The 25399-nt window shown below is 43.4% G+C and overlaps 1 protein-coding gene across 2 annotated transcripts in view; it reads right to left on the bottom strand.

Annotated features, from left to right (window-relative positions):
* Positions 1 to 25399, bottom strand: part of SCP2 (sterol carrier protein 2) — a 134032-nt gene that overhangs the window by 89546 nt on the left and 19087 nt on the right. For both annotated transcript variants that reach the window (XM_030205581.1, XM_030205580.1), the window contains 2 exons: positions 11885 to 11942; positions 2118 to 2189 (listed from right to left, as the gene is read on the bottom strand). In XM_030205581.1, coding sequence (XP_030061441.1) covers positions 2118 to 2189; positions 11885 to 11942 — 130 coding nt within the window. The remainder of the gene's footprint in view (positions 1 to 2117; positions 2190 to 11884; positions 11943 to 25399) is intronic.

The raw sequence follows: 25399 nt of genomic DNA, 5'->3' as shown, positions 1-25399 counted from the left end.
CAGCAGACATTCAAAGAGGGATCACCCCCGAGAGACTTGTTGAAGGGTTGGAGAGGAGTCTTGAAATGGACGCAAAACGCAAACCTTCGAGAATGACAGGTCAGAGTGATATATAGGGCATACACCTCTCAGTCTCGGATGTGTCAAATGGGGTATATAGAATCGGCCCAATGTAGACGCTGTGGAGCGCCATATAATAACTTCTACCATGCTTTCTGGAAGTGCTCAGCTATAACAGCTTTTTGGACTAGGATAGTTAAGTTTTTAGAAAGGATAGGCGGGAAGACGGTTAAACAGCTGCCTACGTGTATTCTGTTGGGCTGTCACTCTCTAGTGAAGGGGGGTACGAGATATCAGAATGTAATGGCCCATAAGGCTTTTTTGGTGGGCATGAAGTGCATACTTGTTAATTGGACAAGAATTGAACCTCTCTTTTTGGCAATGGAGGAATCGCTTACATGACTTACTTATGATGGAGCTCCAGGACTCTCGGCTTAACCTTAAGACACAAAGCAACTTTTACCTTACCTGGGAAGGATATATTAACACATTGTCTCATAGGGCGAGGAGTCATATTAATAAACTTGGAGCATTGTCTAAGCTTCCCTCGGCGACTAATGGAAACTGAATGGGAATAGGGACTTTTCTTACTACCTTTTAGAAATTGGGAAAGAACAGTAGAGCAGACCTAGGAGGGGGAAGGGAGGGTTTAGGAAGGGGGGGGGGTAGTAGAAGGGGGAAGCTCATTTGGAGGTACATTAGCCTTTTTTCCAGTCTGTTAAAGACACCTTCCGGGGAGGGGTAGGAGGGCCATCAGAACACAGGCCCCCTGGCTCTCTTACGGAGGGGAGTAAGACCCCACATTTTTGCTTGTTTTTAGTTCAATGCTTTTGATTGTGCAATGTAAAGCTGACACCTGAAAGTGGTTATACTTCGGGGGTTAATGTATTTGAATATATGTTGTCAATTGGTAGAAGGAAAGAGATGGGGGAAAGGCATTGTTGATAAATTGTTGTTAATAGACCCTGTTGAATAAAATGTTAACTATCAGTAACATAAGGGGGTGGGGGGGAATAAAGCTAAAAGATTAATGAAGATGAGTAATATTGCACAATTATCGTACTTAGTGTATGTTAGTTGATTGTACTGATACTTACATTATGTAAACACCATTTTTGTGCTTCATTAATAAAAACTGTTGAAACCTCAAATCATTTTCAACTATCAGGCCCACTTGGCAAGTAAATGCAAGGAGTATTCACAGGGGAGGAGCACGAGCAGGACCAACATTTATACATGTACAAAAATACTGTAAGTTACGCGTTAAAGTGCTCCATTCTTACACCTGCCATTGACATGGCGTGAGTAGGCATGCCTAAATGCTGGTGTGTTGATGGCCTACACCCAAAGTTCCGTTTCGGAATTAGCGCTCAGCACCCAGTTATAGAATTGCTGAACAGCAGTCAAGACTCCCGACCCCTGGATACTATGAGTGCTGCCACTACAGCATCATCAATCCCAGTCAGTCCCCGGAGCAGAAGGCCCAACTCAAAAACGCAACCCAGTGGCACCTCGACTGACCAGGAAGGTTAGAATGTAGGGTGAAAGCAAGACCAACACTTAAATGCAGAAAAATTTCTCAAAATGTACTCCCATAGGAGTAGTCCATCCCTAAAGGGCAACATTCCACCCCAGATGTTTGGGTTGGTTAGGCTGCAGCGCTGCCTTAGAGATGTTGGTGTGCAATTAATGAGGGCCCCCAGTTCAAGCTTTGTTAAGAAAGGAATTTTCAAACTTTTTGCTAATTCTTGGGTGATTTTCACCCTGGGATGTTTTCACCATTTTTCAAAGCAAGAGAGAATAGGTGTATTGTCACTTATGCCTAAAGAAGAGAGCATCTGTACATCCTGTGTGGACACCCCCCATCCCCCGGAACATTCTAAAAACTGCCCCCCAATTCTAGCCCCTGAACACCTCCCTCCTCTGTAGGTGAAATTGTACATGTATTGGTTGATACTTTTATCCCACACACCATGGAGGGCAGGGGGAGGGAACACAATTAAAAACACCTCCCCCCCCCCCAAAAAAAAAAAAAAACCATAGTAGATAGACTTTACCGTAAACATGTCCTACACACGCTTGTTCCACAGCAGAATACGAAATGCCTGCATCGGCCAAAGCCTTCTGACCTAAAAGAAGTGAATGAAAAAAAAAAAATCATTATGTTGTGATAGTGGAGCTAGAAAACAAACAAAGCTAAACAAGAACTCCCAGGGATGTTCCAGGATAATGCAGACGTTACGTCAGGCGAGGGCGGGACACGGAAGGAAGGAGTGGCCTGCCCTGCTGCTGCGAGTGCGAACTTGGTGAAAGGAGACGTTTAAGGTTAGTTCCAACTTCTGGGAGCGACGACCTTGTCCAGCTCTCGGCGGCCCTGCTTTAAAAGAAAAAAAAAAAAAAAAAAAAACTTTGCTAGGTCTTACTCTTGGGGGAGGCCTTATATTTTACAATTGCAGCAAGACCTCTACTAGGCCTTATTTTTGGGAGATGTCCTATTTTCGGGGAAACACGGTATTACTAAAAGTTCTGCAAGTTCATTTTTCTATTCTATTAGTACTCTGCGATGTATACCATCCAGTTCAGGTGATTTGCTACTCTTGCCAAATTGCCCCATTACATCTTCCAGATTTACAGAGATTTGTTTCAGTTTCTGACTCATCAGTATGGAATACCATTTCTGGCACTGGTATCTCTCCCACATATTCCTCGGCAAAAACCAGCAAGGAGTTCATTTAATCTCTCTGCTATGGCCTTGTCTTCTTTGAGTGCCTCTTTAACCCCTCGGTCATTTAGCCGTTCAATTGATTCTTTTGCCTGCTTTTTGCTTCTAATATACCTAACAAAGTTTTTACTGTTGCTTTTGCCTCCAATGCAATCTTCGTTTCAAAGTCTTTGCCTTCCTTTTCAGCGTTTTGCATTTGACTTGCCATTCCTTATGCTGTTTCCTATTTTTGTTGAATCCTTCTTCCATTTTCTAACAATTTTCCTTTAGCTCTAATAGCTTCCTTCACCTCATTTTTTAACCATGCCAGCTGTTTGACTTTTTTTCCCCTCCTTTTTTTAATAAATGGAATATATCTGGGTCTGGTTTTCTAGGATAGTATTTTTTAATAGCATCCACGCCTGATGTAAATTTTTGACTTTTGCAGCTGCTCTAAGGATTTTTTTTTGTGTGTGTGTGTGTTTTTTTAACTGTCTCCTTTTTGAAAAGTTAAATGCTAATGTATTGAATTTCCTGTCTGTACTTACTCTATAGATTATAACAGTAATCCTAATATGATCAGATTTATGGTCACATCACCATTACCTCCTGCACCAGATCATGCGCTTCATTAAGGATTAGGTCTAGAATTATTCCCCCTCTTGTTGGTTCCTGAACCAGCTGCTCCATAAAGCAGTCCTTGATTTCATCAAGGAATTTTACCTCCCTAGCATGCCACGATGTTATATTTACCTAGTCAGTATTGGAGTAATTGAAATCACTCACTATGTTCCCCACTTTGTTAGCCTCCCTAATTTCCGATAACATTTCTGCATCTGTCCATCCTGGCCAAGTGAACAGTAGTACACTGCTATCACTATCTTTTCCCCCTTTACACATGACACATGACTAAAATGTTGGCAGTTGTGGTCTCAGGGCAGTGGCTCCCAACCCAGTCCCGGAGGCATACGTCTGGTTTTTAGGATAGTCGTAATAAAATATGCAGAAGAGACTTGGAGATCCAATGTATTTAACTCTCTCTCTCGCTCATCATCTCATCCCAATACAACACATACAAACCCACAAACATTAACACCCCAGGATATACCCTCCCGAAAATTCTCGGAGTAACAATCGACCAAAACCTCCAACTAGAGACCCAAGCTAAAGTCACCATAAAGAAAATGTTTCTCTCAATGTGGAAACTAAAACGTGTGAAACCTTTCTTCCCGAGGGAAATATTTCGCAACCTGGTACACTCAATGGTACTAAGCCACGCAGACTATTGCAACGGAATCTATGTGGGATGCAAAGAACAAATCATAAAGAAACTTTAAACCGCCCAAAACACAGCAGCAAGGCTTATATTCGGAAAAACGCGTTTTGACAGCGCCAAACCACTCCAAGAAAAACTACATTGGCTTCCAATCAAGGAACATATCGCATTCAAAATCTGCACGACAGGGAGGAAGTGACGTCACGAGACCGAATGGCCGCCTAAACCCGGAGCTCCGTTCTCCCCTCCTGCTTTAAAGTTCCACTTACCACAAATAAACCTCTCGCAGCCTCTGCAACACTTGCGAAGGGTCGCTGATTCACCCAGGCTAAAGAGGATGAGTAAAAAAAGCGGTGCGCTGCATCGGGAGAGTGAGCGCTTGTCAGCGAAGCAGACGGATCGCGGCCTAGCTCGTCCCGCCTCTCCCAAGGTACGCAGAATCTCGGAGTCGGGCCATAATCCGTCCCGTGAAGAACACCGCGAACCCGCCCCCAACCAGGCTCTTTCACAGGACCTAACCAAAAGCTTAGAGGCGCTTAGGGCCGAAATTGTGGCGTCCAAGGATGAAATTCTTGAGCACGTGGACGCCCTGAGCATCGAACTGAGAGAGCTTGGGGGAAGGGTAGAAGTTCTGGAGGAGCGCGCGGACGAGCTGGGAGAGAGGAATGAAGAAACAGACAGGCGGATGCAAAAGCTGGCGGAACAGACAGAAGACCTGCAGTTTAAATTGGACGATCTTGAAAACCGGGGAAGACGACAAAATCTCCGGTTTCGAGGTGTCCAGGAGAATGGCGATAATGAAGATGTCCCGACGGTTGTGCGTGCTATATGTGCACAGCTGCTGGGCCCAGAGTTTGACGTTAGCAAGATCACTATGGACAGAGCACATAGAGCGTTGGGGCCCGCAAGAGACAACAGGCCGAGAGACATAGTGGTGAGGTTCTCCACCTACGCCTGCAAAGATCAATATGGCAAAAGGCTCGCCAGTCTTCTAACCTTGAATTTAATGGGGACCGCGTGGCGATTTACCAAGATTTATCCTTGTTTACGCTGAGCTTAAGGAGGTCCATGAAGCCGGTAATAGAGATTTTAACCAAGGAGAAGATTTCTTACAGATGGACATTCCCGTTTGCCATTTGCTTTGACCTTAAGGGAGAGAAGCTCCGCTGCCGGTCTGTGGGTGCAGCGTGGAAGAGCCTACATGAAGCGGGTTTAGCACCCACGGAAAGCCTGCCGACGGGGATGGCCCCCTCAACAAAAGCGCGTCTGCAGAGATGGAAGAGAGTTGAGAAAGGGGCAAAGAGCTCAAGACATCTGACCTAAGCTGCAGAGGCTGGACTGTCTGGGGTGCACTCAGTCTTGAAGTTTTAAACCCCGAAGGGGGTAGGATTGAGGTCTGAGAAAATGTTACAGAGAGAGTAATTCAAAAGATAACATGACAAATGGTAGTGGATGACAAAATGATGTTGTGGGTGAATGGAGGGGGAGGGGACGAATGTGGGGTGGGGGGATTGGGGGGAAGTTTATATTTGGCTGTTAAATTGGTTAATATAAATTGAGGTTTGGTCAGTGGGGTTTCTCCCTTCAAGTCCCAGGCAGTGCCGTATGGTGCTGGTTGGTGGAATAGAGACAGGGGAAGGAAGGGAGGGAGTAAGGGGTAGAGAGGAAGATAGGGTGGACGGGCTAGGGGATAATAGGGTATGGGGGAGGGGGATAATTGGGGAGGGGGAAATTTAGTTTTAGGTTTAAGTCTTCCCTGGTCAATATATTATTTTTCTTTTTCTCTAATGAAGATTAAATGGTAGACTTTAAGATCTGTACATATAACATAAAGGGGCTGAACTCGCCATATAAGAGACATGCACTGGTGCGTGAACTAAACTTGATGAAGCCGCGGGTAGTCTTTTTACAAGAGACCCATTTATTACAAAAGCATGAGGGTCTTTTGATATCTAAACAATACCGGCAGGTTTACTGTGCCTCTGATGTCACTGGTACAAAGAAACGGGGGGTGGCTATAATGTTCCATAAAGATACCCAGGTACAGATATTGCACTCCAGAAAGGATAGGGAGGGTAGATTCCTGTTCCTGCATGTGTTATTGGAGCAGGAGGAATGTACACTGGCCTGTGTATATGCCCCAAATGAGAGGCAGGATAGTTTTCTCCTGCGCTTGAGGAGGGAACTACAGACCTTTGCTAGGGGTAAACTAATAGTGGCTGGCGACTTTAATGCCACTATGCAGCCAGGTTTGGACAGGTCAGCTCCTCCTGCTCCGATGGATTGCAGACTTTCCCGTGCTTTGAAATGTTTTGTTGACGAGCTGGGGTTGTATGATGTGTGGAGAATGACCAATTCTAGAGGGAGGGAGTATACCTTTTACTCAACAGTGCACCTCTCCTACTCCAGAATTGACTATATTTTCTTGGATAAGATGTTGTCGGGTGGAGTGGGGGGGGCCTCTATAGGTCATATAACCATATCAGACCACGCCCCAGCCTGGGTCAATATCTCATCCTTACAAGATGAGAAGCGGGATAAGAGATGGGCGCTTAATAACTCTTTGCTACAAGACCCGGAGCTGGTGGCGAGATTTCTCCCAGTTTTAAAAGAGTATTTCGATGTCAATATAGACTCCGGTCCGTCACTGGGGATAGTATGGGATGCCTTTAAGGCAGTAGCAAGAGGGTATTTTATTAAACAAGCTGGTCAGAGATCCCGAGCCCAAAGGGAACGTTTGTCTCAGTGTATGGGTGCATTGGGAGACTTGGAGATTAAATATAGGGAGTCTGGGTTAGTATTAGACTACCGAAAGCTTCAAGCAAAGCGATTGGAAATAGCCACCTTGCATGAGGATAGTTTGAAATTTGCACATGCAAGGGTTAAACAGGTGTACTATGAGTGCACTAATAAACCAGGTAGACTATTGGCCACTAAATTAAGGAAACTAAGGTCTGACCGGCACATATTAAAAATGAAGGGAGCCGGAGGAGAGGTGCTACACAAATCCACACAGATAAGAGATTGTTTTGCACAGTATTATGAGAATTTATATCGAGAGGATGCTACTGTGCAGACGGGAAAAATAGACGAATACTTGGCTGAGAGGGGCTTGAAGGTTCTATCCGAAACGCAGAGGGTAGAGCTCGATCAATCGGTGAGCGTAGACGAGGTGTTGCAGGTTATTAAAGCACTTCCATCGGGGAAGGTGCCAGGGCTCGACGGTTTCACCAACGAATTTTATAAGATCTTTGGGCCGCATCTGGCACCCTACTTAACTATGATAGTTAACTCTGTAAGAGAGGGGGCCTCTCTCCCAATGACGATGATGGAGGCATGGGTGGCTGTAATTCCCAAACCTGGCAAGGATAAAACTGAATGTGCCTCGTACCGGCCAATATCAATACTTAATGCCGATGTAAAAATTCTGGCTAAGGTTTTGGCCAATAGGCTGGGGAGGCTGTTGCCTAGCCTGATCCACCCTGACCAGGTAGGGTTCGTAGCCAATAGGCAAGCTATGGATAACATCCGGAGAACAGTGGATCTCCTATATGCATCCCAGATAAAGGCCAGCCAGATGGTGCTACTAGGGCTTGACGCCGAAAAGGCCTTTGATAGGGTCCACTGGGGGTTCCTTGACAAAGTCCTGGCCAGGGTTGGGATAGGTTCTCAATATAGGACCTGGATTGGGGCGTTGTATTCGGCACCGCGTGCGTGTGTAAGGGTGAATGGTGGGCACTCGGCGACGTTTTTGTTGGGGCGCGGTACGCGACAGGGATGCCCGCTGTCTCCCTTGCTCTTTGCGCTGGCAATGGAGCCCTTGGCAGAGGCGATCAGAGAACACCCGGACATTACTGGGGTAAAGGTGGGTGGACAAGAATATAAAGTAGCTTTATTCGCTGATGACGTCTTGTTGTCCCTGACTAACCCTTTAATTTCGCTGCCGAATTTAATGAAAGTGATAGGTGAATACGCTGCAATCTCCGGATATAAACTTAACGCTAGTAAATCTATTGGCATGGCGCTGGGAGTGCCCCCAAACATAATGGAATCATTGAAGGCGTCTTTTACTTTCAAATGGGAGGATAGAGCTTTGGGCTACTTAGGTGTTAAGATCTCGAGCAACTTGTCTGCACTGTTGGATGATAATTACCAGGCCCTTAGGAGGGAGATACAGAGGGATCTGGACAGATGGTCATCTATGGGGCTGTCCTGGTTTGGGCGCATTGCCGCGATTAAAATGAACATCTTGCCCCGATTGTTGTACTTATTCCAGGTACTGCCTCTGAAGCTGTCCAGGTCCTTCTTGTCTGGAATTCAAGACTCCTTGATCCGGTTCGTTTGGAACCATAAGAGACCACGAATGCCCCGAGCAGTGCTATATAAGAGTAGAAAGGAGGGAGGTTTGGGAGTGCCCAATCTCACCTGGTACTATTGGGCATCACAAGCTAGAGGGGCAATTGACTGGTTTCGAAGGGAAGACCATAAAAGATGGGTGGATATTGAACAAGCTCTGGTTGGATCGCGTGCACTCGGGCATCTCATGTGGTTGCCTGGTAAATATAGAGGAAGGATGGAAAAATTTCCGCCCGCAGTCCAGACCACCTTCCATTATTGGGATTGTATGTTCCCGGGTCGACAACCGATTGTATCCGGTTTAGCCCCGATTGTGGATAACCCCTTATTTGAGCCAGGTATAGGTAACAGTGTTTTTTGCAGATGGGCAGCCTCGGGCTTGGATCTATTGGGGCAATTGCATGAGGGGGAGACTATTTTGCCCTTTGGGAATTTGGTGGAGGATTATGGACTTAGGCCTGGTGACAGGTATGCTTATTCGCAACTCCACCATTTTCTGAAGGGGCCTGTATATGGCGGCTGCTTAAAGCGAGATACTCATCCGATGGAGGAGATATGTGTAGATACTAGGCGCACGCGGGGATTGATATCTTTTCTGTACGACTATCAAATGAGATGCGCGAAATCATCCACGCTACATAGACAGAGGTGGGAACAAGAGCTACAGTTTACCTTACCAGAAGCTAGTTGGTTGACACTTGAGAAACAGATCCGGAAATCTTCAACGGCGGTGGCTTTGCAAGAGAGCGCGGTTAAGGTATTTTACAGATGGTACTTGACACCGGCTAGACTGCATCATATGAGTGCCCAAATATCCCAAAACTGTTGGCGAAATTGTGGTGGGGTAGGAACAGCGGGTCATATTTGGTGGATTTGTCCAAAAGCGCAGGCCTACTGGAGGGGTGTTCGGGCACGTCTTCAGGTATGGACTGGTAGGTCTGTGCAGTGGCATCCCTCGATCTTCCTCTTAGGTGGGCGACCAGAGGGTCTTACGTCAGACCAGTGGCTACTTGTGCGCGCCTCTCTGAACGCTGCCCGTGTGAACCTAGCGCAAAGCTGGAAATCCCCGTTGGTCCCTCCAACAGTGAGATGGATAACTAAGCTCAGACACATTTGTGAAATGGAGAGATTGACGGCCCTGAAGAGAAAAACACTGCCTAAGTGGCAGAGAATTTGGGACCCCTTTTTGAATAAATGTTTGGAATAAAGAGAATAGGAATGTATTGGATGGCAGACCGGGAGGACGGAAGGGAGGGTGGGAGGGAAGTGTAGTGTTTGATAAGGGGGGGGGGGGTTTAGGATTAATAGATGGGGAAGGTTACTATGTAAAACTAAAAATGTTTGAAGTATACTAAGCGTTGGACATGCTATTGTTATACGGTTGTTTGAATTGTTTGGTACACAATCTTCACTGGATCGGAGTGGCTAGCAGAACTGTACAATTTAGTTGTAATATGCTGAGATGTGTAATGTTTGTGTGTGATTAACAATGTTCAATAAAGACTTCTATAAATTAAAAAAAAAAAATCTGCACGACAGTTCACAAAATCATCTACGGCGAGGCACCGGGATACATGACAGACCTTGTCGACCTACCACTCAGAAACACCATAAAATCAGCACGATCATACCTAAACCTCCACTACCCAAACAGCAAAAGACTCAAATACAAATCCACCTATGCATCCAGTTTTTTCCTACCTGAGTGCACAACTGTGGAACACCCTACCAAAATCAGTAAAAACCATATTCAACCACCTCAATTTTCAGAAAGCACTATAAACAGAACTGCTCAGAAGGGCATACCCCACCGACCCAACATAAAAAAACCTGGACATTTGCGACACAACGTAACCAAAGATAGTCAACAGACATATCCTTATTCTTCCTTCCCTTATTAAGTTCTCCCCAATTGTCTTTACCATACATGTACCTCACTATACCATAATATCACCTTGATATTACTCGCAACTTGTAATTGTTATACCGGAATTGGTTAACGCCGATCACGGCACCATGTAAGCCACATTGAGCCTGCAAAGAGGTGGAAAAATGTGGGATACAAATGCAACAAATAAATAAAATAAATGTATTTTCATTGCAGCTATCCTGGAAACCAGACTGGCTAGATACATCTCCAAGAATGTCAAAACGGCAGGGAATACCAAGGTACAATTTCGGTTTAGAGATTTCCAAATTGCCATTTTGTCAAATGCATCTTGTTCAAAATAAGCAGATGATTAAACAGCTGGAAAATGTTTCATTGGAAACGCTGAACAGTACATCTGGATTTTTGAAAGACCAAATATGCCACTGTGCCCTCAAGGCCTTTCCCTATAGGCCAAGCTTGTTCAAATTTAATGAAAGACGCAACCAAGCCAGGATAGCCCTAATAAATATGCATGAAAAATTTGCATTGTGAAGGTATTATGCATGCAAAGCTCTCAGCATATTCATTAGGGACTGTATATTCCTCCCTATGCTTGATCTGAAAGCCTGACCTGCAACCTCTCAGATCTGTTGTCATCAGCACAAGTTTCATTTCTCCCTACAGCTGCCTGTATACAGAGTGCATGATCAGTAAATAGCAAATATTGATATGCACTTCTTGTAAATCACATGACATGAAGAAACACGTGAGGAACTGAAGCTATGCGGCCCATATATGGCAGACAAAAAATTGATTAACTTTGACGGTGGAGTGAGACTGAGGACTCCTCCAAAGAAGGAGATGTTCCTCCACAAAAATGTGCTTGGGGAACAGGGAAGCCAGGTGTTTCATGCTACTTGTTTTGTTTGCTGTTGTTGCATGGGAGGATCACGCTTTATAGATAAGGGATTAACCAATGACCACATATGAACACAAGCAGGAGAGGATGGTGGAATAAAGGAAATTGCCATTTTTGTATAATGAGAAAAAGTAACCGATTATAACCACATATGTGTAATGGAAGAAAACAGGAAAATCCTTATATGAACAATAAGTTAGAATTTCTCTTCACATGATTTACAAGAAATGAAACTTGTATCATTATATAAAGTACAGAATGAGAAAGTTTTGCTTAGCAGATTTTGCTATTCTGACTGAGCGCCTGGCTTTTCTGGGTGACAAACTGCTCCAGAGAGAATAATTATTTTGTATTGGCTTAGAGAAATACCAATAAAGATTTTACTTGGTTGCGCCTTATCCGACTAATTTATTTGTTGCATTTGTATCCCACATTATCCCACCTATTTGTCTCTCTTATGCCAGCCAAGGAGTTTTACCTCCTAGGGCCGAAGTGTTTCCCCTCCTAAGGGGCAGAGGAAGGTAAATTCTAAGAATCTGGCCTATTTGCAATACTCAAGAACTGAACTCTGACAAGCTACTGCTCGAGGACTACAACTCATGCACCATATCACAAATGATTTCCAAATCTTTGTTTTTTGTTAAAGAAACAGATAGCAAAAGTATAAATTTCAATAAATATTGAATTTTTAAAAGTTATTACCTGCCTCTTTACTCATATCTGGGTAGTCGAAATCCATCCGTTTACCAGGCTTTTCAAACTGGAAGAGAAAAGAAATTAATTTACAAATTGTCAGTATATGGTACTATTCCTTTATTATTTGGAGAGAGATTATATAGATCTTCATGTAAACTGGATGGGAAGAAATGGAATATATTTTGGCAGTACTCAGAAGCATACATGAAACACGCTGCTTTCGGACAGGAAGAGATTCAGCAAATGGTACAAGTTGGCCACTGCATTATTTAAACCAAATGGCAAGACGAATTGGTCTTCAACTTTTCAAATAACAGTCCAGTTCATTAACAGGCATGAAAGTAGAGAATGACACGGGGACAAAGTTCAATCCCATCCCTGCCCCGTGTCCGCAGGATCTGTTCCCATCTCCACTCCCTCCCCTCAGGCTCTCAACCCCAACCGTCCCTGCAGGTCCCCGTGTCATTCTCTAGTAAGTACTCCAACAAGCCAACTCCTGCTTTCTCTCATTCACTAAATACCGGATTATCCAAACCTGGCTCAAAGGCCACATTTCCCCTCAAAGAAATCTGATCTGTTACTAATGTGAGCTGAAGTGATATTGAATGTTAGTCCTCCACAGCTCTACTAATTTATTTATTGCACTTGTATCCCACATTTTCCCACCTATTTGCAAGCTCAATGTGGCTTGCAAAGAAATGATATGGCGTCATCATACCAGGGTAAAGAATACAATTGGTGTTACAAAGAAAATCAAAGAGAACAAGAGGGATTGGTCAGGCAATTATAGAAAGATATAAACTGATAAAGGTGGATAGATGTTGTGGTTTAGTTAGTTATGGGTTTTCATGGTACTACTACTACTTAACATTTCTAAAGCGCTACTAGGGTTACGCAGCGCTGTACAGTTTAACATAGAAGGGCAGTCCCTGCTCAAGGAGCTTACAATCTAAAGGACAAATGTACAGTCAGTCAAATAGGGGCAAATTGGGGCAGTCTAGATTTCCTGAATAGGTTAGGTGCCGAAGGCAACATTGAAGAGGTGGGCTTTGAGCAAGGATTTGAAGATGGGCAGGGAGGGGGCTTGGCGTAAGGGCTCAGGAAGTTTATTTTTTTTATTTTTATTACATTTGTACCCCGCACTTTCCCACTCATGGCAGGCTCAATGCAGCTTATGTATTGTACACAGGTACTTATTTGTACCTGGGGCAATGGAGGGTTAAGTGACTTGCCCAGAGTCACAAGGAGCTGCCTGTGTCGGGAACTGAACTCAGTTCCACAGTTCCCCAGGACCAAAGTCCACCACCCTAACCACTAGGCCACTCCTCCACTGTTGCTACTATTTGAGATTCTACATGGAATGTTGCTGCTATTCCACTAGCAACATTCCATGTAGAAGTTGGCCCTTGCAGATCACCAATGTGGCCGCGCAGGCTTCTGCTTCTGTGAGTCTGACGTCCTGCACGTATGTGCAGGACGTCAGACTCACAGAAACAGAAGCCTGCGCAGCCTTCTACATGGAATGTTGCTAGTGGAATAGCAACATGCCATGTAGAATCTCCAATAGTAGCAACATTCCATGTAGAATCTCAATAGTAGCAACATTCCATGTAGAATCTCCAATAGTATCTATTTTATTTTTGTTACATTTGTACCCTGCGCTTTCCCACTCATGGCAGGCTCAATGCGGCTTACATGGGGCAATGGAGGGTTAAGCGATTTGCCCAGAGTCACAAGGAGCTGCCTGTGCCGGGAATCGAACTCATTTCCTCAGTTCCCCAGGACCAAAGTCCACCACCCTAACCTCTGATTTTCATACTAACAAAACAAAGGGGAAGAAAAAGGTGGAGAGGGAAATGAGGGAGGAGGCATGTTTATTAGGCTCCTCCAGAGTCAACCGCTCTCTGGTGTTTCATTCTCCATATAACAGCCAGTTTCCATACTGACCAAGCAGAGGGGCTATATAAAGGCCTGTTATTTTTTTTTGTTTGTTTGTTTTTATTGTTCTGTGTGCACACGCTTGTTTTAAGTCAAAAAAGGATCCTTTGACTTTTCAATAACTGGACTATTTTGTGTACATCCAACTTAGGAACCAGATAAATTAAGTGATATTAGGTTATCTTTAGAAAAAATATGAATTCTCTGAAAAATTAAGGGGCCCTTTTACTAAAGGGCAGTACATTCCAAGAATAGGGTGATGCGAGGCAGAAAGGGCAGAGCCTGGAGTTGGCGGTGGTGGAGAAGGGTACTGAGAGGAGGGATTTGACCTGTGAGCGGAGGTTACGGGTGGGAACGTAAGGGGAGATGAGGGTAGAGAGGTAATGAGGGGCTGCAGACTGAGTGCATTTGTAGGTTAGAAGGAGAAGCTTGAACTGTATGCGGTACCTGATCGGAAGCCAGTAAAGTGTCTTGAGGAGAGGGGTGATATGAGCATAATCGGTCTTGGCGGAATATAAGATGTGCCTCAGAGTTCTGAACGGATTGAAGGGAGGATAGATGGTTAAGTGGGAGGCCAGTGAGGAGTAGGTTGCAGTAGTCAAGGCGAGAGGTAATGAGAGAGTGGACGAGAGTTTGGGTGGTGTGCTCAGAGAGGAAAGGGCGAATTTTGCTGATGTTAAAGAGAAAGAAGCAAACAAACAGAGTAAACACTGGGCCTTCAGGATTGAGAAAAATGTAGTCCTTTATTTATGATGAAAACCCGACACGGGCCGTGTTTCGGCGTACAAACGCCTGCATCAGGGGTCTAACATGAAAAATACACAAACATATATCATTAAAAAAATATATAATACAATAGTGCAGGACCAACATCAAAATCAAGATGCATATGCATGCTTACATAAACATACATACACATGTACATTTAAAAAAGATCATTTAAAACCAAAACATAATTATCATAATTAAAAGAATATAGACCAATCATCATATATACAATCCTATGTAAACATACATACACATATACATATAAGATAATAAAATATAAAACATCATTATCATGGCCTAAGAAATATTAGCCATACATCCATACATATATCTACTGATATATATATCTCCCTATACATGTCCACATTTACACATACCTATTCACAAACGTCAAAACACATACACATACATACACATATTAGCACACAGTGATGTCATATTTCAAACTCATACCATATGAAATAGGCATTGCAGAATGAGCGCAAAAGGAGCTAAGCTTATGGACTTATGGTGCACACCTACAAACGCTCATATCTTATAAACAACTTTACCAACTTCAAACCAGACAAAGAGCTCTTCTAGGTCAGCTAATTAGCTAGTTGACAAAGATGTAGAATAAGCAATCAGGTTATATTTCCTAATATGCAAAAGAATAGAATATTCAGGATCGACAACTAATTTCCCAGACCCATAAATGACGTAAAAGCGTCCTTCAAAATACAACTGTATAATGGCAATGTATCCCCATGCATCCACATACAGTCAGTTAGCGGTTCCCATTACCCTCATTTAATATCAGATGAAATAAACGTCTGCTTTAAAACACTTAACAGACGACGAAACCAAGAATCCAGTATCGCCTAAGGGCACATTAACACAGAATCCATCATCTTGAAGTATCTTGTTAAAATGGGAAACTTAAGATCTTACCCACTGTTCGGGCAGCCCGTTTGTAGGACGCCTTCAGTCGCGTCAACCACCAAAAGTGAAAGCATGTGCAACATAGTGTTTAAGAAAGACGTCATGGGGCATGTCCTACTATTTAAAATAACTACACATTTGTATGTCGTAGGCGCACTAGGATTATATTATATCCAAATAAAAAAACAAACAAACTTCATTCTCGTTATATCCTCAGTATTAATAATCGTACGTCAGACAAATTGCCGATAGTGGGCATATACTTCCCAGATATATAAGAGTCTAATCGGGTATCTATGTGCACTGCGTGAAAAATAGCTAAGATGGTACGATTCTTCATAAAATATATTGTCTTTTCTTTAAGAAATTAAGATATTACCCGCTGTTTGAGCAGCTTGTTTGTAGAACGCCTTCAGCCACATAAACCGCCAAAAGTGAAAGCATGCGCAAAGCAGTGCTTAAATGGAGGGAGGGGGGAGGAAACCAAGTATAGTGACGTCATGGGGCTTGTCCTAATATTTAAAGTGATCCCGCATTCGCGTGTTGTAGGCACAGAAGAATTATATATATATATATATACACGCACAAAAATCCCTCCATTCACGTCTGATCCTCAAAATTACACAAAATTATACTTCTCAAATATATAAAAAACCCAATAGATACTGTGTGCACTACATAAGAAATATCTAAAATGGATTCACACATGATAATGTACATAAAAACATTTCACGTTGTTTGGCTTGAAATTTCAGCATCAGATATCATGACTCCATATTATTATGAATATCCCTTAAAAACGAGCAACATATATTCCTTAAAAAACATACAAACGTAATATGGACAGATATAGTAAAACATACTTAAATTACATAGTAGATAACGGCAGAAAAAGACCTGCACGGTCCATCCAGTCTGCCCAAGATAAACTCATGTGTATACCTTACCTTGATTTGTACCTGTCTTTCTCAGGGCACAGACCGTATAAGTCTGCCCAGCAGTTTTTCCTGCCTCCCAACCACCTGTCCCGCCTTCCATCACCGGCTCTGGCACAGACCGTATAAGTCTGCCCTCCCCTATCCTCGCCTCCCAACCACCAACCCCTCTTCCCCCCAACTGCTCCGCCACCCAATTGTAGCTAAGCTTCTGAGGATCCATTCCTTCTGCACAGGATTCCTTTATGCACATCCCACGCATGTTTGAATTCCGTTACCGTTTTCATCGCCACCACCTCCTGCGGGAGGGCATTCCAAGCATCCACCACCCTCTCCGTGAAAAAATACTTCCTGACATCTTTCCTGAGTCTGCCCCCCTTCAATCTCATTTCATGTCCTCTCGTTCTACCGCCTTCCCATCTCCGGAAAAGATTCGTTTGCGGCTTGGTCTGTATCATATCACCCCTGTTCCTCCTTTCCTCCAGGGTATACATGTTCAGGTCAGCAAGTCTCTCTTCATACGTTTTGGAACGCAAATCCCATACCATTCTCTTAGCTTTTCTTTGCACCGCTTCCATTTTTTTTACATCCTTCGCAAGGTACGGCCTCCAAAACTGAACACAGTACTCCAGGTGGGGCCTCACCAACGTCTTATACAGGGGCATTAAAACCTCCCTTCTTCTGCTGGTCACACCTCTCCCTATACAGCCTAGCAATCTTCTAGCTACGGCCACCGCCTTGTCACACTGTTTCGTCGCCTTCAGGTCCTCAGATACTATCACCCCAAGATCCCTCTCCCCGTCCGTGCCAATCAGACTCTCCCCGCCTAACACATACGTCTCCCTTGGATTTCTACTCCCTAAGTGCATCACTTTGCATTTCTTCGCATTGAATTTTAATTGCCAAACGTTAGACCATTCTTCTAGCTTCTTCAGATCTTTTTTCATGTTTTCCACTCCCTCCGGGGTGTCCACTCTGTTGCAAATCTTGGTGTCATCCGCAAAAAGGCAAACTTTACCTCGTAACCCTTCGGCAATGTCACTCACAAATATATTGAACAGAATCGGCCCCAGCACCGATCCCTGAGGCACTCCACTACTCACCTTTCCCTCCTCCGAGCAAACTCCATTCACCACCACCCTCTGGCGTCTGCCCGTCAACCAGTTCCTAATCCAGTTCACCACTTCGGGTCCTATCTTCAGCCCATCTAGTTTATTCAAGAGCCTCCTGTGGGGAACCGTGTCGAAAGCTTTGCTGAAATCTAAATAGATTATGTCCATAGCATGTCCTTGATTTAATTCTCCCGTCACCCAGTCAAAGAATTCAATGAGATTCGTTTGGCACGATTTCCCTTTGGTGAATCCATGTTGTCTCGGATCTTGCAACTTATTTGCTTCCAGGAAATTCACTATCCTTTCCTTCAGCATCGCTTCCATTACTTTACCAATAACCGAAGTGAGACTTACCGGCCTGTAGTTTCCAGCCTCTTCCCTATCACCACTTTTGTGAAGAGGGATCACCTCCGCCGTTCTCCAGTCCCTCGGAACCTCTCCCGTCTCCAAGGATTTATTAAACAAATCTTTAAGAGGACCCGCCAGAACCTCTCTGAGCTCCCTCAATATCCTGGGGTGGATCCCGTCCGGTCCCATGGCTTTGTCCACCTTTAGCTTTTCAAGTTGTTGATAAACACTCTCTTCCATGAACGGTGCTCTATCCACTCCATTCTCAGGTGTACTTTTGCCAGTCCCTAGCGGTCCTTCTCCAGGATTTTCTTCTGTGAAAACAGAGCAAAAGTATCTATTTAGCAAATTGGCTTTTTCTTCATCATTTTCTACATAGCGTTTTGTTGTATCTTTTAGTCTCACAATTCCGTTTTTAGTCTTTCTCCTTTCACTAATATACCTGAAGAAGTTTTTGTCTCCCCTTCTTACATTTCTAGCCATTTGTTCTTCCGCTTGCGTCTTCGCCAGACGTACCTCTCTCTTGGCTTCTTTCAGTTTCATCCGGTATTCCTCCCAAATAAAATCATGTATAAATAAAAAGATATAAAAAATATGAGAAAAATATATGAAAAAATATATAAGTTCTTTCAAATGCTATAGATTGACTTGATGATAACTACTGATATGCACAAAAGGCAAAAAGGGAATACCAGAGAAAGAGGAGACCAGTCCAAACGGAGTCAACCACAGAGTGAAAAGACCCGTAGGTGATGTATAATTCAATCTTCCCTTTATTCAGAAATTTGTTGATAATTCAGATGCAATATACTCTTGATCTCCTTACAAAAACACAGATAAATCCATTTCAGAATTAATACTGGCAGGGGAAACCGTATTCAGTTCAAAAATAAAGCGTTGTTCTTGCTGCAGCAGTATCCTATTGATATCAGTACCCCGCCATGATGCCTTAATAACCTTAAGTACCACGAACTTAAGATCAGCAAAGTCATGTGCACAATCAACGCAATGTTGGACCAAAGGTGCCGTGATATTTTTCCTCTTGATATTACTCCTATGCTCGATCATCCTTAATTTAAGTTTCCTAATGGTCTTCCCTATATAAATCAAGTTACATGTACAGATAATAAGATAAACAACGCCCTCTGTATTGCAGATTGAAGAATGCCTCAAATGGTACAGTTTACCTGTCTGTGGATGAATAAATGTAGATGTAGTCAAGCTAAATGGACATACAGAGCAGGACCCACACGGTTGATGTCCCGTGTGTGGTGGTAAATATAAGGGTCTCACTGGTAAAGCTGATGGAGCCACAATCTCTTTGATGTTCCTGCCTCGTGTATGGGCTACTGTAAGCCATTTGTTCTGAAAGCAAGGGTGGCCCTCCAGAATATGCCAATGTCTCCTCAGAATTTTCTTGATGTCATGTGAATAATTGGAAAACCTTAAACTACAAACCATATCTGGTACAACACGTTCCCTTCGTCCAACAAGTAAATCCTGTTTGTCGCTACTGCTCTTTCAATTCCCTTCCGAACGCAAACTTCAGGATAGCCCCTTTCTTTGAACTTCTTGGCCATAGGTTCTGTGTGGCATTTAAAATCCGACAGGTCACTACATACCCTCCGCAGCCGTAAAAACTGGGAGGTAGGAAAATTCTCTTTCAGATTCCTATCATGATAGCTGTGAAAGTGGAGGTAGTTATTCTTATCTGTGGGCTTTCTGTAAATAGTTGTGCAAAATCTACCTGCATTCTTTTTGATCATGATATCCAAAAACGGAATTTCACTGAGATCAAAATGCATAGTGAACTTCAAATTGGTATCCAAACTATTCAGCCATCCATAAAATTCATGAAGTCTATCAGTTGTTCCCTTCCATAGTACCAGGATATCGTCGATATACCTCTTCCAAAGCCGCACTTCCTCCTTGTACGGATATATTTCCAAAAATTTATTTTCAAAAAATGCCACATACAGGATAGCAATATCGGGAGCCATACTGGCCCCCATTGCGGTCCCTTTGATCTGTTTAAAAAATCTTCCTTGGAATGCAAAAAAATTGTTCTGAAGGGCTACTGATGCTAATTCGATGATAAATGCAGTCGGTACTCTTGTGTTCTGTCCCCGCTCATTCAGGACATCAGTAATTATTTGAATGGCCTCATCCTGTGGAATGTTAGTGGATAACGATTCCAAATCAAAAGTTACCAAGATATCGGCAATTTGTCTGACGTACGATTATTAATACTGAGGATATAACGAGAATGAAGTTGTTTTTTTTTTTTTTTGGATATAATATAATCCTAGTGCGCCTACGACATACAAATGTGTAGTTATTTTAAATAGTAGGACATGCCCCGTGACGTCTTTCTTAAACACTATGTTGCACATGCTTTCACTTTTGGTGGTTGACGCGACTGAAGGCGTCCTACAAACGGGCTGCCCGAACAGTGGGTAAGATCTTAAGTTTCCCATTTTAACAAGATACCTCATGATGATGGATTCTGTGTTAATGTGCCCTTAGGCGATACTGGATTGTTGGTTTCGTCGTCTGTTAAGTGTTTTAAAGCAGACGTTTATTTCATCTGATATTAAATGAGGGTAATGGGAACCGCTAACTGACTGTATGTGGATGCATGGGGATACATTGCCATTATACAGCTGTATTTTGAAGGACACTTTTACGTCATTTATGGGTCTGGGAAATTAGTTGTCGATCCTGAATATTCTATTCTTTTGCATATTAGGAAATATAACCTGATTGCTTATTCTACATCTTTGTCAACTAGCTAATTAGCTGACCTAGAAGAGCTCTTTGTCTGGTTTGAAGTTGGTAAAGTTGTTTATAAGATATGAGCGTTTGTAGGTGTGCACCATAAGTCCATAAGCTTAGCTCCTTTTGCGCTCATTCTGCAATGCCTATTTCATATGGTATGAGTTTGAAATATGACATCACTGTGTGCTAATATGTGTATGTATGTGTATGTGTTTTGACGTTTGTGAATAGGTATGTGTAAATGTGGACATGTATAGGGAGATATATATATCAGTAGATATATGTATGGATGTATGGCTAATATTTCTTAGGCCATGATAATGATGTTTTATATTTTATTATCTCTTATATGTATATGTGTATGTATGTTTACATAGGATTGTATATATGATGATTGGTCTATATTCTTTTAATTATGATAATTGTGTTTTGGTTTTAAATGATCTTTTTTAAATGTACATGTTTGTATGTTTATGTAAGCATGCATATGCATCTTGATTTTGATGTTGGTCCTGCATTATTGTATTATATATTTTTTTAATGATATATGTTTATGTATTTTTCATGTTAGACCCCTGATGCAGGCGTTTGTACGCCGAAACACGGCCCGTGTCGGGTTTTCATCATAAATAAAGGACTACATTTTTCTCAATCCTGAAGGCCCAGCGTTTACTCTGTTTGTTTATTTGCTTTTGTGTGCTGTTTTCCCTCTTTTCTGTAAGACTAAAGAGAAAGAAGCGACAGGTCTTGGCTATCTGCTGGATATGCGCAGAGAAGGAGAGGGAGGAGTCGAAGATGACTCCGAGGTTAAGGGCAGGTGAGACGGGGAGGATGAGGGTGCCATCGACTGAGATAGAGAGTGTTGGAAGAGGAGAAGTGGGAAGACGATAAGCTCGGTCTTGGCCATGTTCAGTTTAAGGTGGCGGTTGGACATCCAGGCAAAAATGTCGGACAAGCAGGCCGATACTTTGGCCTGGGTTTCCGAAGTGATGCCTGGTGTGGAGAGATAGAGCTGGGTGTTGTCAGCATAAAGATGATATTGGAAACCATGAGATGAAATCAGCGAGCCCAGGGAAGAGGTGTAGATTGAAAAAAAAAAAGAAGGGGTCCAAGGACAGATCCCTGGGGAACTCCAACAGAGAGCGGGATGGGGGGTGGAGGAAGATCCATGAGAATGTACGGTGGGAGAGATAAGAGGAGAACCAAGAGAGGACAGAGCCCTGGAACCCAAATGAGGACAGTGTGGCAAGAAGTAAATCATGATTGACAGTGTCAAAAGCGTTGGATAGGTCGAGGAGGATGAGGATGGAGTAGTGACCTTTGGATTTGGTAGGTCTTGTTAAAGAGATAGGTTTTCAGAGATTTGCGGAAGTTACTTAATTCCTTGATATTTTTCAAGTGAGTTGGAAGTGCATTCCACAGCTGCATGCTCAAATAGGAAAAGGTGGTCGCGTGTATTAGTTTGTATTTTAATCCTTTACAGCTGGGAAAGTGTAGGTTAAGAAAGGTTCGGGAAGATCTTTTAGCATTTCTGGGTGGTAGATCCACAAGGTCTAGCATGTAAGTTGGGGCATCTCCGTAAATGATTTTATGAACAAACATATAAACGGCAAGTGACCGACTCACCTGCAAATGCGCAGTAGAGTCGGGATGCTGAGACTGTATAAGTCCAAGCCCCGCCTCCACCAGCAGTACAGCCCAATAGGGAGGAGGGCTTGGACATGGGCGTGGAAATCGCAGGAGAAGGGAGTAGGGAGGGAAGGAGGGGGCGGAACTGAGGGAAACAGACGCTGTGGGAGGGCAGGGGAGAAAGCAGGGTTGGTGGATGGGGGAGGCCATAGGAAAACAAAAAACTAGCCCGTTGTTAGGGGCTTAATGGCTAGTACTATATATATATATATACTATACTGATTGTACACTTATTTTGGTCAAGAATGGTCCATTTTAGCTTCTTTCACTCCGATCTCATTTGCCTTTGATTTGGTAGAGTCGGCTGTGCTACTGAAGCATTACCAGTTAAGAATTAGAGGGTTTAGTCCTACAGTGGTTACAGTTCATACAAGAACACTGAAAATGGAAAATCATTGTTTGAAAAATTACAACTAGCAATAAGGAGTCCTACAAAGTTCCTCACTGTCCATAATTTTTTTTTTAAATATGAAGTCATATTATTAAATCAATATTTAATGGAGATGAAAACTCAGTTGCTGATAGTGGGACTCCTTTTCAAAACAAACATCCAAAAAATATAAGGTGGCACACAAGGACGTTTATTTTCTTTCAGAAATGTCCAAGTTGTGATTTGACACCCCGATTTTAGATGTTATGCTCCACAGTTTGTCCAAATTTCAAGGGGGTGTATTTTGGGCGGAACCAACCTAGACATTTTTTCTCCAATAATGGAACAAAATGAAAATGTCTAGGGCCAAAATTAAGATTGGCGTGACTGAAATATTTTTGGCCAAAAATAAAAGTAACCAAAATGTGCCCTAAAATGACCAGAGGGATTGAGGCATAACCCCCTTTACTCCCCCATTGGTCACTGAGCCCCGTCCCAACCCCTTAAGATGCAACAGTGACAGTACATACTGGGCTCTATGACAGCTTCAGATATAATGGCCATTCCTATTAGAGAAGCAGGCAGGAGGACCCAGGAGTAGCCTAGTGGTCAGTGCCGTGGACTGTAGAGCAGGGAGACCCAGACCCATATACCACTCTTAACTGGGACACTTATGGTGGAATGGGAGAGCCATCCAAAAACCTACTGTATCCAACTACTCACAACTAAAATAGCCCTTATGCCAGCAGGTGTCACCTATATAAAAGGTACAGTAAGATTTTGGAGGGCTCACTATACAATATAAGGGGGCAACAGTGAGATATGTACCTGGAACCTTTTATGTGATGTCCACTACAGTGCTCCCTAGGGTGCCCTGCTGGGATGTCTAAGTCTACAAAGAATGCTGGTACACCCCCAAGGGCTTGTTTTCTTCAGTGTTTTTCCCTTGGATTTTTATTTTTTTAATGGTCCTAACAGATATATAAACACAGCAAATCGCCATTTTTGAAACAAACAAAAAAAAAAGACTTTCTGATTTGAAATGCTACTGGATTGTGTTTTTGCAAAATGTGCAAAATCAGATTTAGATGTCACATTGAAAATGCCTAATGGGCTCATTTTCAAAAGAGGACACCCATCTTTCGACACAAATCGGAAGATTGACGTCCTTCTCACAGGGTCATCCAAATCGGTATAATCAAAAGCCGATTTTGGACGTCCCCAACTGCTTTCCGTCGTAGGGACGGCCAAAGTTCAAGGGGACATATCGGAGGCGTAGCAAAGGCGGGACTTGGGCGTGCCTAACACTAGGATGTCCTCGACCCATAATGGAAAAAAAAAAAGGGACGTCCCTGATGAGCACTTGGACAACTTTATCTCATCATGTTTTTCTCACACCGAAGGCACAAAAAGGTGCCCAAAATTACCAGATGACCACCAGAGGGAATCGGGAATGACCTCCCGTTACTCCCCCAGTGATCACTAACCCCCTCCCACCCTCAAAAAATATCCTTTCAAAATATTTTTTGCCAGCCTCAGATGTCATACTTAGGTCCGTGACAGCAGTATGCAGGTCCCTGGAGCAGTTTTAGTGGGTGCAGTGCACTTCAGGCAGGTGGTCCCAGAACCATACCCCCCTACCTCTTATGTTTGTGGAGAAAGCAGCGAGCCCTCCAAAACCCACATCTAGGTGCCCCCTTCCCCTGTAAGGGCTATGGTAATGGTGTACAGTTGTGGGTAGTGGGTTTTGGGGGAGGGGGGGGCTCAGCACACAAGGTAAGGGAGCAATTTCTGAAGTCCACTGCAGTGCCCCCTAGGGAGCCCGGTTGGTGTCCTGGCATGTCAGGGGGACCAGTGCACTACAAATGCTGGCTCCTCCCATGACCAAAGGGCATGCATTTGGTCGTTTCTGAGATGGCCATCCTTGGTTTCCATTATCGCAAAAAATCAGAAACGACAAAGTCTAGGGACGACCATCTCTAAGGACGACCAAAATTTCAATATTTGGACGTCCCTGACCGTATTATCGAAAAGAAAAATGGACGTCCATCTTAGAAACATAGAAACATGACGGCAGATAAAGGCCATATGACCCATCCAGTCTGCCCATCCTCTGTATCCCCTAATTCTTCCTGTTCCTAAGCGATCCCACATGCTTATCCCATACCTTTTTAAATTCTGGAACAGTTCTCGACTCCACCACCTCCACCGGGAGACCATTCCACACCTCCACCACCCTTTCTGTGAAATAATACTTCCTTAGGTTACTCCTAAGCCTATTCCCTCTTAACTTTGTCTTATGCCCCCTCATTCTAGAGCTCTCCATTTGAAAAAAGGTTCTCTTCCTGTACATAAATGCCCTTGAGATATTTAAACATTTCTATCATGTCTCCTCTCTCCCTCCTCTCGTCCAGCGTATACGTGTTCAGGTTCATAAGCCTGTGCCTATAATTTTTGCATACCGCTTACTAATTTTGTAGCCACCCTCTGGACCGACTCCATCCTGTTTCTATCTTTCCGTAGGTGCGGTCTCCAGCACTGCACAAAGTACTCCAAATGAGGCCTCACCAGAGACTTATACAACGGCACTATCACCTTTTTCCTGCTGGTCATGCCTCTCTTTATGCACCCAAGCATCCTTCTGGCTTTGGCCGTCGCTTTT

Source organism: Microcaecilia unicolor, chromosome 6 (genome assembly GCF_901765095.1).
Source record: "Microcaecilia unicolor chromosome 6, aMicUni1.1, whole genome shotgun sequence".
Lineage (NCBI taxonomy): Eukaryota > Metazoa > Chordata > Amphibia > Gymnophiona > Siphonopidae > Microcaecilia > Microcaecilia unicolor.
Note: the sequence above shows the minus strand (reverse complement) of the source record. Positions and strands in the feature narration are given on the sequence as shown.